The 16088-nt window shown below is 41.7% G+C and overlaps 1 protein-coding gene and 1 pseudogene across 8 annotated transcripts in view; one reads left to right on the top strand and one right to left on the bottom strand.

Annotated features, from left to right (window-relative positions):
- TRIM2 (tripartite motif containing 2) overlaps window positions 1–16088 on the top strand; it is a 159868-nt gene that overhangs the window by 103415 nt on the left and 40365 nt on the right. For 5 of the 8 annotated variants that reach the window (XM_032855496.1, XM_032855491.1, XM_032855493.1 and 2 more), the window contains exons 2-3: window positions 6117–6301; window positions 10188–10425. In XM_032855496.1, coding sequence (XP_032711387.1) covers window positions 6168–6301; window positions 10188–10425 — 372 coding nt within the window. In that variant the 5' untranslated portion in view covers window positions 6117–6167. The remainder of the gene's footprint in view (window positions 1–6116; window positions 6302–10187; window positions 10426–16088) is intronic. The other 3 variants (XM_032855492.1, XM_032855498.1, XM_032855495.1) reach the window with 1 other exon arrangement.
- On the bottom strand, window positions 3639–3736 carry LOC116866774 (annotated as a pseudogene).

Here is a 16088-nt window from a genome sequence, read left to right as displayed (position 1 = left end):
TTCTACTCTCTTTTACTTTACCCTCGCCTGCCTTCATGTTTGCAGTCGCCTCCATTTCTCCATTAAGTGCTTTTTATTCTTCTTCTTGAAAACGTATTAAGGTAAACATTTATTCTAATCACAATAGAATTAAATAATGTACTTCCTATCCACCAGGGGCAAAAGGGGGTTTGCTGTTGCGTGGGACTATGCCTTGTGACGTTCTGATGTGGAATACATTTCTCTTCCCCTTCTTGCTAACCTCACCCAACTCCCAGAGTTTAGGGCCTTGGTCGTCCTCTGCCTCTTTTGTGGTCCCAGAATATGCAGCCTCCTTGTAATCCCAAAGGCGAACAAGGGAGGAGGCGTGGCAAGGAGAGAGGAGATCCCACGGTCTTGACTGTCCCAGGGCACTGTAAAATGAATGTCATTTAGCTCGACCACTTAACACTCCATCACACAGATCCCGCCTTCTGCAACTTAGAAAACCCAAAGCAGATCTTAAGAACTGACTTCATGATGTTATAAAAGGTGAGGACTTCTATGAAGAAGGCAATGGGAAACAGTTATCTATACTAAGAGGTGGAGGAAATAGGTATAAATCTCCTAAAGACAAGTTGGGGGCTTGCCAAAATTCAGCTTCCCTATGGTAAGACCCAGCAACCTGAGGAAGCTGTCATACATCTGATCCTGGAAACAAGAGGAACCCTTGGAAAGCTCTGGCACCGCCTTGCCTGGAGACAGAAGTTAAAGCGGAAGGCCTCCTGAAGATACAGCCACTTATCCCCAGACACACATGTTATGCACATACTATCAGAAAAGATATTGCATCTGGCCTTCTAATTTACGAAGTGGCCCATTTGGGATAGATGCTTGATTTAACTAGAAATAGGTCACCCTGTTTTAATTTCACTGAAGATTGTCCTCCTTTCTTTCTTCTAGTCAAGTCCTCTGTATCAATGAAAATTCAGTTGCAGGTGAATAATAAGATGTTCATAAATTTTGAAATCTGAGAATACTTGTTTCCCTAATCATGTTTTCACCAGTGCTTTGAGTTCTAGGTACTGCCTGTCCTGGCAGGTAAAAGATAGAACATTGTGAGTTACAGATAATCCTAATAGTTTGAGATTTTCTTTCTACAAATCCACCGTCAGATTTTTAACTTCTTGGGAAGCTGATTTTAGTGTGTCTGCACCATTGTCATTGGTCCAAGAATAGCAAAAATGTAACATTGATAATAGATAAAGCCGGCTAAGTGGCGACAAAGAGAAGCAGTCACCCACAAATGCCATAAAATTAAATAGAAATGGAATCCAGTGCCTTTACGATGGTATATAATCAAATATGCTGCCTCCTACCCGCAAATCACATGTTCAAACTTTATTTTCTAAAGGAATCTTGACCTGTTTCCCAACCATGTTTCCTAGCCCAGCCAACAAGTTGTCACCAACTCTCTCCTCTTCTCAAGACGAAGGCTTTCAGATTGTCATTTGTCTTCCACCCTCCCTTCCTGCTCTTTCTCACTTTGGTGTCAGCAATAAAACATTGGGATCATTTTCTGATCTAAATGGTATAATCTGGGGTGGGAATTGTGGTCTCAACCCTAGAATTATGGACACAGGCATTTTCCTTTTTTTTCCTCTCCTCTCAAGTTCTGCTTTTCCACTTGGTTGTAGTTTCCATCAAGTTCTAGGAGATTTGAGAACGTGTGCCAGGAAAAAAAACCAGAGATGACATGAGGCAAGAAATGCTGGGATAGGGTTTTTCTATGCCCAAGGATTCTGTTACACGCTCATTGCATTGCTGTTACCCTCAAAAGCTGTTGAGTTGGCACACCCTACTAATGAGGAATTTATGTGTCAACCTTCTTAGACTTTGTATTTCCGCGCAGAGGTGTCCTCAGTGGTTCTCAATTTCTTTTCTGCTTTTGTGAGTATGTTAAAGTATGTCCCTGAATATTTACCCTCTGGCTGATGGCTTATCTTGCTAGAGATTAGATGATCACCCGGGAAGGCAGGTAATGTCTGATGTCAAATGAAAACATTCACGTGACTGGTGACAACCATGCTCTTTGTTGTGTAAGTCAGCTCATGCCACTCTTTTCTGCTACTCAGACTGAGTCCATTCCCATGGGACACTTGACTTGTTCAGTTCCTTCAAAGAAAGGAGTGTCTATCATGTTCCGGGAACAGTTCTAGGTGCTGGGACTCCTGCAGTGAGCAGTCAGACAAAAATCCCTGCCTTCGTGAATCTTACATCCTGGAGACGTGGGGAGGAGCCAATGTGCCAGATAAACATATTACGTACTATAGCGGAAAGTGACCAGTGCTACAGATAGACATAGAGCAAGGACACGAGGTAGCAAGTTCCAGGGGATGGGGGGGTGAGGGGGACAAGTTTCAATTTTAAACAGAATGGTCTGAGAAGGTGCTATTGAGAGGAGGCCCGAACCCCTCTGTAAGCAGTATTGCTGTTGGTTTTCCCCTGAGAAGGAAACTCAGCCAGTCTCCCCATTCAGGGAGAGCTCTCATGGCTGGTTCATGTCAACAACACACTATGTGGGCTGTATATATAGTTTAAAAATGGCTCTGCTTGCCTCCCCTCCTCTGCCACTTCTTTTCTATTGGCCTTTTGTCAGTATGTGTGGTGCTAGTTCCTACATCCGAAAGGACTCAGGTTCCTTCATAGACAGAAGTCCACCCGTGGCATATTTGGGGTGCACCCCTCCAGAAACTGATTTTGTGGGCCTCCAAGAGAAGAGTTGTTCAGTGTTCTGATCTCTCTAGCACGTGCTTATTTCTGCTGGCCTTGTGAGTAAGAGAGATCTCTGACACTTCAGAAACCAACATGGGGCAAAGGAGAACAGCCGAGAATCTAGACAACTATTTATTGCTTTTCTAATCAAAACGACCAGAAACTGGTAGGGCCCAAACTCTGTGATTAAAGGCTGTCATACATTTTATGTGTATTCCTTGCGGCGTATTCAGACTGGTGGAGAGCTTCCCATGGTGCTTATTGGCACATTCTGTGCCTCCATTTTCCTCAGCACATTATTCCTTTAGGAGCAGTCAAAGTGGTTTTCTGTTGTGGGTATCCAGTTATACTCAGGGAATGATCATTACCCTGGCAAAGTCTCAGTTTGGGGAATCCTTGGGGGTTGGAAAGCTTTTGTGTTGATTCTGAGAGTCCTGCAAATCCAGATGTCTTCAACAAGTCACTTGTGACAGATCAGTAATATTGTCATGATTTTAAATCAGTGTTCAGGACTAAACTTAATTTACCATAAAAATTAACAATACTAACAAAGACTTACTCTCACCCACTACAATAATGATCATAAAATTAGGATAAAAATTAGAATGGAATGTTTTTATTTCAGTGTTGAGGATAGAAATGTCACCTCAGGAAATTTCATTTAGCCAATGTATATCATGCAATTAAAACAAATTTCTTTTTTCTTGCCCAAACCCTAAAATTCTAAGATTAAAAAAAGACTAAAACCAATATGATGTTTTCTCTCTTTTTTCAATACTCATCATGAGTGATTATTTCAAAGGGTGATATGAAACTCAAAGGGCGATATGAAACTTCAAAAGCTATTAAAATTAAAATTATTTTTAATTGATTTTAACTGAAAAGTTCATATGCTTTTTTTTATTTTTAATGTGAAATACTTCACAAATTTGGCATCATCCTTGTTCAGGGGCCAAGCCAATCTTCTGTATCATTCCAATTTTAGTGCTACTGCAGTGAGCACCCCATAATTTTTATCTCTCTCTCTCTCTCTCTCTCACACACACACACACACACACACCCCATACTGGAAAGTGTTAAACTTGTTTAAGATTAGCTATCAGATAAGGCATAAGACTTGAAATCTGAGCTTCTGGATTCACTGATTTTACTGGATGACCTTGGGTTAGTCATTTAAATTAAACCCTCAGCTTGGGTTTCCTTATCTTAAAGACAGACAAATCCATCCTTCCCTTTCCTATATATTTTTTTTAAGATTTTTATTTACTTATTTGACAGAGACACAGTGAGAGAGAGAGGGAACACAAGCAGGGGGAGTGGGAAAGGGTGAAGTAGGCTTCCCTCTGAGCAGGGAGCCCGATGTGGGGCTCTATCTCAGGATCCCAGGATCATGACCTGAGCAAAAGGCAGACACTTAATGCCCGAGTCACCCAGGCGCCCTCCCTTCCCTATTCTGATGTCATAGGGATATGGTTAAAGAAAAGCAGATGATGTGTCAACATTTTGAGCTCCTGAGAGATGAGCCACATTTAATCCAATCAATGAATATCATTCTCTATACTAGTTCTTTGGGGAGACAGTTTATGAAAAAGCTAGCAGATAATGCGGGCTAATTAGATATGTCACACACTGTTTTAACAAATGCAGAGAGTTCTACTTGAACGTGACACTCTTGTATAGCAGGTGCTTTCACAAGGTTCTATCTGTTTATTAATCATGCTCTTTAATGAGCTTATCTAGAAACACAGAGTTGGAAAATGGATGTGTCACATATGTAATTATACTCAAATACATACAAATAGAATTTTCTTAATAAAAGTTGACATGCTTTTAAAAAATTTGGTGATTTGGTGGGGAGAAAGAACTACCATTCACGTTTGGAAAAGAGTTTCCATTAAAAAGTGTAGAATTGTTGATTCTGTAAATGTGATTGATGGATTGCCCAGCTTTAAACACAGGGTCCAGACCACACTTAAATTCTATCACTGAAGCCTGTGAATTAAACTGACAAAAAGACTATCAGGAGAGAAAGGTGTACACATTTTATTGGTAGTTCATTTTTCCAAAATAGTATACATACTGTATTCTATGGATGTTTATTAATTTAATATTTTTAATGTTACATGCATGCGGGCTTCACAGAAAGGAAGTGAAAACCCAAAGAGGCAGTTTGACCTGGGAGCTTATGTACTATTTTAACAAAGGATGACAAATTGTGGAGAAGTGGCCAGACAAAGGGAAGGGGGGTTTAGGAGCAGTACATTGTGGGATAGCGCCCAGGAAATGTAAGGTACATAGGGTGGTTTAGTAAGGTTTGTTACGCAGACTCCCCTCCCGTGCTCTCTCTTGGGATGATTAAGTCTCCTCTTTTTCGTTTGCGAGAGTGGGGCTTCTTTACAAATGGGAAGTCTATGCTCTGTTTTTAGGAAGATTGGAGAAGCAGAGTACCCACACCCCCTTTCCCCCTCCCGCCAATCCCTCCGGCCACCCCATCATGTCCCCACCATGTCTCCTGATTTCCAGTCGCTCTCAGCTCAAAATAATCCTTATGTCAAGATGGCGTGTTCCGGAGTGACATTTTGATCCTATCCAAGCACAATAGTCGGGAAAACATTTTATCTTAATGAGACTAATACTATTTAATATAGACCATATATTTTTTTAACATTTTATTTATTTATTTATCTGGGAGAGTGGGAGAGTGAGCAAGCACAAGCAAGGGGAACAGCAGGCAGAGGGAGAGGGAGAAGCAGGCTCCCTGCTAAGCAGGGAGCCTGATGTGGGAATCCAAGTGGGGCTGGATCTCAAGATATGACCTTATTTATTTATTTATTTGACACACATACACACACACACACACACACACACACACACACAGAGGGAGAGAGGAAGCACAAGCAGGGAGGGTGGCAGGCAGGGGAGAACTCAGGCTCCCCACTGAGCAAAGAGATCGATGTTGGGCTCCATCCCAGGAACCCGGGATCATGACCTGAGCCAAAGGCAGCCGCTTAATCAACTGAGCCACCCAAGTGCCTCACAGACTATATTTTAATAAGACTGTAGGCATATGGTCAAATATAGTCATGAATGAAGACATGAACCGGCAGAGCTATCTAAGTATTTATCCCCTCAACTGTGTCTGTTTTGAAACCCAGCAAACATGCCTCTTTAGACAACACACTACTTCTAATTTGTTTCATTTGCATGGTGAGCATGTGACCATTTTACTGATTTACAAAATCAACAGGCATTGAGGGTTGGTTATGGTCATTTTGAGGTCACCGGCATGGACTTCTCCTGTATTCATAGCACAACGCCTGTAGGGAATGGACCAGTGATGGATGCGTACTTACAAGTTATTATGTATCTTTCCTGTCTGACAGCAGCAGCGTGCAGGGTCAAAGACAGCCGGCCTCCCATGTCAGTGGTCTAGGATGGCCAGTGAAGCCACCAACATCCCAAGTCCTGTGGTGCGCCAGATTGACAAGCAGTTTCTGATCTGCAGTATATGCCTAGAACGGTACAAGAATCCCAAGGTTCTCCCCTGTCTGCACACTTTCTGCGAGAGGTAAGCCTCCTTTGTCCCCAGAGAAGAGACTGTCACAGATCGATCTCTTACAACCCACTAAAGGGTTCTTTCCAGAATTCTCCTTTTACCTGGGGGCACAGTAAGTCTTTTGTGCTTATGATAGACATCTAGAAACATAATCATGAATTGCCAATAATTTATTCTATTTTAAATCATTATAAGTGAGAGAAAGCAATCCAGTAGCTATAGATTCATCTCCCAGGACTTGGAGCATTAAATATTTTAAAATTTAAAAATTTAAGATTTTTCCTTTGTTCTTTGTCAAACAATTTTTGCTGACCACAGTTCCCTCACAGAGGATCTTTGGTGAGGGCCAGTTAAAAATCTGTTATTTCCTTCCAAAGAACACATCAGTAAAATACCTAGGTATTGAGGAGTTAGTTAAAAGGGAGTGCTTCCTCTCAAAGATACTTCAGAAGATGTATACTAAGGAACATGGGATGTTTCAGATGAAGAAAAGACTGTGTGTATGAAATAATTGTAAATTACCTGAATATGCAATTTGCTATGTATGAAAACACATTTCTTTATCCTTCTTGAATAGTTTTTTCCATTGAGTTAATCAGTTATCAAAATACATCTTTACCTTCTTATTTAACTTAGCATGTAAGCAATTAAGCATATAAAGTTTGTAGGTAATAAGGTTATATTTTTTTTCCTTAAAAACAGATATGGTAATTAGGTTTATAGCATCTTGTTAAATACATTTTCTATTATTATTAAACAGACATAATTAAAATGTGTTAATTCTTATTATAGAAGAGGAAATTGGTATTTCCAATGGCTTTAAATCACTGCTAATTACATTTGCCATCAATTTCATATACATTTGTTAAAGATGATTTACTTTGGAAGATGTCAGTTGCAACAGAATAACCATACCTTCCAGGCCATGGATAGAGGGAAAAGGTGGATTTGTTACTGGTCATTGTGGGTTTTTGTCTGTTTGCTTTTTAGAGGGTTATTTTGGGGTGTGTGTATGTGTGTGTGTGTGTATGTGTGTGTGTGTGTAGAGTGTTGTTTGTTTTAGTGGTGTTATTTAGGGCACTAGCACCTTTTACTTTATTCGTTTTATACTTTGATGTATGTATGTTGTAATTCATATTCCAAAATGACTAAATGGAGAGTGATTTTTCTCCTCCCCATTTAATGGGTGTATCTAAAACATGAACACCAGCTAAATGTCCCTCTACCCCTGGGCTTACATGGTACGATCATTATTTGATGTGCAGCAGTCGGCCCCTTTCTATACAGCACTGAGGGCCACTCAGTCTGAGCTTGGCTGAGCTGCCCTTGCTCAGTGCCCAGCCAGGCAGTTGTTTGACTCCCATTTACTTGCCCTGAGAAGTAAGAAGCAACACTTCTGGAACACCTGGTTGGCTCAGTCGGTTAAGCCGCTGCCTTTGGCTCAGGCCATGATCCCAGGGTCCTGGGATTGAGTCCCGCATCGGGCTCCCTGCTTTGCAGGGAGCCTGCTTCTCTCTCGGCCTCTGCTTGCTTGTGTGTGTTCGCTCTCCCTCTCTCTCTCTGACAAATAAATAAATAAAATCTTAAAAAAAAAAAAAAAAAAAGAAGGGGCACCTGGGTGGCTCAGTGGGTTAAAGCCTCTGCCTTCGGCTCAGGTCATGATCTCAGGGTCCTGGGATCGAGCCCCGCATCGGGAATCTCTGCTCAGCAGGGAGCCTGCTTCCTCCTCTCTCTCTCTGCCTGCCTCTCTGCCTCCTTGTGATCTCTCTCTCTCTGTCAAATAAATAAATAAAATCTTGAAAAGAAAAGAAAAAAGAAGCAACACTTCTGGGCTGTCCTGGGTCTGCTCCCAGCCCTCTTGGTTGGGTCTAGCCCCATCCACTTCAGTTCCTCCATCTGATGGCCGGTGGTGGAGATTTTCAAGATCCTATCACAAGTCCCTATGTAATACGTGGAATGAGTTTTGAGAAGGTCACTCTGGTTGCGATATGGAGAAAGGTTAGAGGGTTTGAGGGTGGGTGATAGTGTATAGAGCTATTCCAAAAACCCAGGAAAGGATGGTGTAAATCAGATAACAAGAATTGGAAACATTGGAAGGTATTTAGGCATTTCCAGCCTTCAGTGGTGGGTTGGATGTGGAAAATGGACACTAAGGAAATGACTGTTTTCAGCATGGCTTCCAGTACCTGCTTTGCCTAGATGAATGGATGGAGGTACTGCTCATTGAGAGAGAAGAGGACCTGGTTTGGGGGTAGAACATAGCTTTGGGTTTGGACATACCAAGTTTCAGGACCTGTGAGACATCTCAGGGGAAATGCCGAGAAAGCTATTGGTGTAGAGATCAGGGGCTAAGAGGAGACATCTGTGGAAGAAATAGAAATATGGGAGTGTTGTACGTATGGCCATGCATGTGGATATGATGTCCCCGGGAGACACACACAGACTGTGTGGCTCAGCAGAAAAAATAGAGCACATCAGAAAACCGAGTACGTGAATTGTCACAAACAAGGGAAGATAAAGTTTCAAAAGAGAACAGCTGGGAGGCAGTGGTCAAGTTTGATGAGTGCTACTGAGAAAGGAGTAAAAAATGTCCATTGTCTGGATGTAGATGCTCTCAGTGACCTTAGCAAAAGCTGTTTTGTTTCTGGTATTGATTCAGAGATAGCTACTTCTGGGACACAGGAAAGTCAATTAACCTCCTTGATGTCAGTTTCCTTATGTACATAGTAAGAGGAATGAGACTAGATCAGAGGTTTTCAAATTCCACTTGGTGGAGCAACAGGGAAACAAACACTGTGCACAGTAGTTATGGAGACCGTAGGTTCTAACGCCCAGTTGCCTGGATTTGCACTGGGTTTGCCCAGTGCCCTTTTCCACCGGAGTTCTGAGAGTGACTTTTCTTCCCTCTGCCTGTGTTCCTTCATGTGTCTAAAGTACCTACTTCATGGGGTTTTTGCAAGTACTTTGAATCTAGCGAGCAACACATATGTAAGTCATTATTAACAATGCATTTTGCTAATTATATGATTGAGTTAATCAATTGCCTGTTGAGTAGAGGCAAGAAAAGATCATGTTGATGTGTCTCTGGGTGTCCTATCCCTGCTTCAAATACAATATTTTCCCCGGGATATGGTTTTCTTTTCTTTTCTTTCTTTAAGATTATTTATTTATTTATTTATTTATTTATTTATTTATTTGAGAGAGTGAGAAAGAGCATGAGAGGGGAGAGGTCAGAAGGAGAAGTAGACTCCCCGCTGAGCAGGGAGCCTGATGCAGGACGCGATCCTGGGACTCCAAGATCATGACCTGAGCAGAAGGCAGTCACTTAACCAACCGAGCCACCCAGGCACCCCTCGGGATATGTTTTTAACATCTGAGATCTGCTTATGCATTTGTACGTAAAAAAACATTTCAACACCAGTGGAAAACTTTGACCCGTTTCTCCCCATTGTAAAAGTCCACAAGTCTGTGAACACGACACTGGATATTCTTGAACAGTGCTTCCCAACCTTTCATTGTGCATAAAGCACCCCGGGGAGCTGATTCAAGCAGGCCCGGAGTAGGACCTGAGATTCTGCACTTCTTCCAAACTCCCTGGAGAGGCCAGTGCTGCTTGAGCATGGCGAGGCTCCATGGAACACCACCAGAGTCAATGATATTATCCTTCTCCTTGAGCTTCATCATTAATCCCATCAGCTGACAGTACCCATGTGAGTACACCTTACCTCTTGGTTCCGGAAATCTTATTTTCCTAGAAAAGGAGACTCGAGTGGGAGTTTCTACAAAGGAGCCCATACAGGTGCAGAGGACATGCGTGCCACCTGTGAAAGGAGCTGGTCCCGTTATAGCCTGTGAGCCCCTTGTGCTGACAGTCCCCCTGCTTCTGCCCCCATGACAGGTGCCTGCAGAACTACATTCCCGCCCACAGCCTCACCCTCTCCTGCCCCGTGTGCCGCCAGACATCCATCCTGCCCGAGAAGGGGGTGGCCGCGCTCCAGAACAACTTCTTCATCACGAACCTGATGGACGTGCTGCAGCGAACGCCGGGCAGCGACGCTGAGGAGTCCTCCATCCTGGAGACGGTCACCGCGGTGGCTGCGGGAAAGCCTCTCTCTTGCCCAAACCACGATGGGAATGTAAGTGAGTGCAGCGGGGGCATGGCCTGGCTTCCAGATGGGTGGGCTTCAGGCAGTCAGAGGTTAGGCGCTCAGAACTCCATCCCGGAAATGGGCAGTTAAAAGCTATTCTTCGCAATGCCCAGACTGTTTTGCCTGCTAACGTGCTCTGATCAAATGCATGTAAATAATAAAATCAGTCTTCGTTGGATCTAATAGCACCCAGGAGACAGACCCATATTTGCAAAGTGGGTGTTCTTAGACCCACATAAACATCTGTAAAGTAAATTATGGATAAAGACTCAATAATAGATAAATTCTCCAAATTGAGAATGATGATTAAAGTGTTAATTAATTAGAGTTCTTTGTTTTTCTTATGAGGGAAATGTTTCCCATGCTCCATGAAGCCCTAATCCTTCATAATATATAGAATCTGAAGACGTGTGAATCCTTGATAATAGGTTATAGATGATGAATTTCAAACATATTTCCTGCTAGTAGCAAGCATAACTATTAGAAACCTAGGAGGACCCATGTGTACCATCAAATCACTGATTCACAATAGCTCAGCCCCTTCAAGAGACTGCATTGCCTAAGCACTGGCTTTGGATTCTGAGTGCCTGGTTCAAATCCTGCTCTTCAACTTCCCGGTGTCAGCTCTGCCGGGTTTATTAAATTCTGTGTCTCACGTCCTCATCTGCAAAAAAGAAGTAGTAATAGTATTTACTGCATGGGATTACTTCGAGAATTAGATGTTTAAGGCACAGAAAGCATCATAGTAAGCTCTTGATAAATGTTAGCAATTGAAATTATTTCTTATCAATGACTTTATTCCTTTTTTTCTTTATAATGGCCGCTTCAAAAGTATTAGAAACCGCTTATAATGGAAGGCCTAGAGATAATAAAATCACCATCAAGCAAGCTATCAATTATTATTGTTAGAGCAGAGCAATAATTATTAGCCATAACTATTACTTATTTACTTCGTTTCATACCACTCTGTCTGCCCACTACACCCCAGCCTCACTGGCCTAGAACTTGCCATGTAGTTTCCCACGTTGGGGCTTGACTGTTCTCTAAGCCTTCTGCCTACAGTGCTCCATGTTCCCTCTCTATGTGGCTAGCTCACTCTCATCCTTCATATTTCAGCTCCAATTTCTTCCACACAGAGCAGTCTTCTCTAACTGCCTGTCTGAGGCAGACCACCTCTAACACCCAGTTCCTGGGCCTTACATCACTTTCTTTTTTTCCTTCATGCCATTCACTGGGCTCTGCTTGCCTATATCTGTGTATTTGCTGGCCAGTTAATCCACTGGTGTTACTTTTAGAAAGTGAACTCCAGGGGTGCCTGGGTGGCTCAGTCGGTTAGGTGCCTGCTTTCGGCTCAGGTCATGATATCAGGGTCCTGGGATCAAGTCCCGCATCGGGCTCCCTGCTCAGTGGGGAGCCTGCTTCTCCCTCTCTTCTCCACCTACACTGTCTCTCTCTCTCTCTCTCTCTCTCAAATAAATAATTAAAATCTTGAAAAAAGGAAGAAAAGAAAGTGAACTCCAGAAGGGCAGGGACCATGTTCACCATTATATTCCTAGCACTAAATGCAGTGTCTTATACATGGAAATATAGAAATAAACAGAGGCCATGTATTCTGAACTTGCTAGAGCAAAGAGTCAGCCACCACTGCTTATGTTTTGGCAGAGACTCAAAGGCAGGCAGAGGAATGGGAAAGCTCTACAGTAGACAAAAGGGAAGGCTTAGGGTTGCTCTGACTGGACTCTGTTTGCATGGGGAAGCTGGAGGCAGGCTAATTAGAAGTGGGGCATTGCATGTGACTGGTTAGGGGTATGTATTTGGTTTTCTCTGGTTGATATTAAGTGGAACTGGGGATAAATTTACAGAAGCTCTCCATAATCCATTCCTAGCCATTTGGGGCCAACTGCCATAGATGTTACTGTTTAGCTTTTTGGATTGTTAGTAGAGATAGTATTCTGTAGGAAGTAGCAGGCCGGCTTCCCGGCTTGTTTATTGAAGGTAAAGGGGTTGCTTTCCTGGACAGGACGTGGGTTAGGGTTCTATTTTTATATATGATCTGGCCTTTGTCCATTTGTGAATTCAGTCTCTTAGAAGTCAGTCGGTACATATTTGTTGAATGAATGCACAATATACCATGCTTGACTTTGTGCACACCACTCTGCAAAGTAGGTATTAGATACCTTCATTTTATTTATTTATTTATCTGATTGTCTTGTCTATCTGTTTATTTCTTTTCAGTTACCTCCATTTTATAGACCAAGAAACTGAAGTTTGAACAGTTTTAAGTCCCAAAGCTGATTGACACATCGTAAAAGCTAGACCAGGAAGCAATAAAATCCTGAGCTTTTAGGTAGCCAAAATAAGAGAGACATTGTGGATTCCATATCTTTCATTATTTAATTGAAAGCCCATCAGGCTGTCAATAACCGTGGTTTTCTATGCAATGTTCTCCAAGGGAGAATTATCATGTAAGTTTTGTAAAAGGAACTTTAAAAGGTGCCTTCAATTAGTTTTTTTTTTTAAAGATTTTATTTATTTATTTATTTGACAGAGAGAGAGAGAAGGAACACAAGCAGGGGGAGTGGGAGAGGGAGAAGCCGGCTTCCCTTGGAGCAGGGAGCCCAATGCAGGGCTCAATCCCAGGAGTCCGGGATCATGACCTGAGTTAAAGGCAGACGCTTAACGACTGAGCCACCAGGTGCCCCTGTTTAAGTTTTCTTCTTATGACTGTCTCTCACAATGGCTCCTGCTGAAGCCGTCTCCTCCTAGAGCTCACATTCTAGATAGTAGACTGTGAGGGCATTTCTACCAGGTACAAGAGTTGTCTTGAAGTTAGTCCAGGCATGGAGCTCTCTGGAAATCTGCTTTGATAGAGGAGTGAAGTTTTAGGAATATTAGGAGATCTACTCTAGACACTGGTTTAAATTTGGGATGTAGAGAGCAATTGTATAGAATGAGCAATATTGACAACTGTAAAGATTACATCAATAAATGAAAGTAGGGGCGCCTGGGTGGCTCAGTGGGTTAAATCTCTGCCTTCGGCTCAGGTCATGATCTCAGGGTCTTGGGATCGAGCCCCGCATCTGGCTCTGCTCAGCAGGGAGCTTGCTCCCTCCTCCCCCTCTGCCTGCCTCTCTGCCTACTTGCGCTCGCTCTCTCTCTCTGTGTCAAATAAATAAAAAAAAATAATAAAAATAAGTGAAAGTAAGAGGGTCATGAATTCAGGCAACAGCCTGTAGCTCCTTGCAGTGAGAGCATGGAGATGGGCACTGGCGGTGGGAGCATAGGTGAGTTGAAGGATACTGGGAGGAGCCTAGAAAGACAACTGGGGAGAGGTTGTGAAAGCTATGAATATCATGGAGAAAATGTTTGACCTAAATTTCATATGCAATAGGGAAACATGAAAACCTTTTAAGTAGGAGATGGATATTTTCCTGGACTTAGGGAGTAGCAGAGATGCAAGGCTGCAACATCAATTTTGAGTTTATTGAGTGATCCAGATAAGAGATGCTAAGGGGTGAGAGAATGACATCAATGGACCTGGAGAAGAGAGGATGAATTTCAGGGAAGAGAGTACTCTTTCACTTGAGAATCTGCCTCCCACAAATAAAACGTCATATGCTAAAATCTGTTCAACTAAGCTGTTAAGACTATGAGAATTTGAGCCATTAAAATTGGTCATAAACTAGGTCACCAAAATCCGTCAGTATTTTTTCCCTTGTGTAGACCAAGTTCATATACCACAATGCACTGAAGTTGCATTAGTAACATACATTATAGAAAAAGACCTTTATTAAAAGCTCATAATTATTTAATCAAAAAAACCTGCAAAATTAGATGATTTACAACATAGTGAAAGTGAAAACCTTATCTATTAAATGTATAGGGTAAAAGTCCAATCTGTACTCAGGAAATTTTAAAGGTTTATTTTCCTTTATTTAAAAAGTTCAATTCAAAGAGTTAGGGAAAACAAAGTAAGTATATGGAACCCAAGAGCAAGAAAATAATAAAGATAAACTTAGTTTGAAGATAATAAAACAATTGAGTTAATAAATCTATGAGCTGATTTTTTTTTTAATTAATGAAATAATTTGACACTGATAAACCAACAAAAGGGAAATGTGCCTATATCAAATTAGGACTTATAAAGAGATATCAGTACAGCTAAAAGGATTTTTTAAAAAGAGTTATTTATTTATTTGAGAGAGAGAGAGAGAGCTAGTACATGAGAAGAAGGAAGGGCAGAGGGAGAGGGACAAGCAGACTCCCTGCTAAGTGGGAAGCCGGACTTGGGGCTTGACCCAGCACCCTGAGATCATGACCTGAGCCTCCCAGGCACCGCAACAGTAACTATGAAATTCTTAATTAAAATGCCCCAGCAAATTTGTATTATGTAAGCATTAATAATTAAATAGAATTATGAATATCACGAGAGAAAATGGGCAAAGAACTCAGAAAATTCACAGAGGATATAAAATGGCTAATTATCACATGAGAAAAAATGTCAAACTTCACAATCACATCTTTTCAAATTAGGTACAGGTTTTTAAAGATAATAGGTAGTGCTGATGAGGATAGGGGAGACATTTTCCTATGCCGTGGGCGGGAGCGTGAATTGCTCTACAGAAAGTTTGTGTCAATTTGTCAAACTGCAATGAGCGTTTTATGCAACTTCCTATCCTTTCATTCAGTAATTCCACGAATAGAAATATTTTTGAGGAAACTGCTGGAGAAGAGAATGAAGATAGAAAAATGTCAATTGAAAATTTTATGTGATAGCAAAATTGGAAATAATCTGAACGTGCAGTATTAGGGAAATGGTTATGCTATGGTTAAGTCCCTATAACTGATTATTGGGTAGCCACTGAAATTGATGTTATGGTAACAAGTGACATTTTTCCAATATGTGAGTATGCTTCTGTGTTTATATAGACCTTTGTTTTTAATTAGTAAGAGCACCCTGTATATGCAGTATATAAGGGAGAAGGATATTCTGTGCTGCCTGAGGTACAAACAGAATTTCTAAAGATGTATTTCCTGAGCACAGCTCAGCAAATGAGACCCTTGGATCCTGCAAGCTGCTAAGCAGAATCACTTTTAGAGATGGTGATTCCAGCAAAGTTAAAGAATCCTTTAGGTTAAAACTTTGTCTTGTCCCTCTACGAAAAACGCATCACATCAAATCCACTAAAAATTAAATCTATCTAGAATTTGAACCTCCTTAAGGTAGACGATGCTATTTAAAGCATGTTTTGGGCAGCGCCTGGGTGGCTTAGCTGGTTAAGCGTCTGCCTTTAGCTTTCGGCTCGGGTCAAGATCCCAGGGTCCCAAGATCAAGTCCCATCAGACTCCCAGCTCCACAGGGAGTCTGATTCTCCCTCTGATCCTCTCCCCTCTCATGCGCTCTCTCATTCTCTCTCTCTCAAATAAATAAAATCCTTTTTAAAAAGTTTAAAAAATAAGTAAAGCATTGTTTGGGTGCTTTCTCTGTGCTGGAATCATATAATTTATAAACCAGCAAGAGGCCTTGGAAATTAACAGCATGTGTCTTGAATCATTCTATTGTTTCATCAAAGATGGTAGGATTTCACTGCTACTGCTTTGAAACAGGGGTCCTCATTGCATATTCAAGTCAAATACATGCAGTATTGCAG

The sequence above is a fragment of the Lontra canadensis genome, unplaced genomic scaffold, assembly GCF_010015895.1.
Source record: "Lontra canadensis isolate GAN:19392208 unplaced genomic scaffold, GSC_riverotter_1.0 scaffold10, whole genome shotgun sequence".
NCBI lineage: Eukaryota > Metazoa > Chordata > Mammalia > Carnivora > Mustelidae > Lontra > Lontra canadensis.
This window is presented reverse-complemented; position numbering and strand designations above follow the sequence as displayed.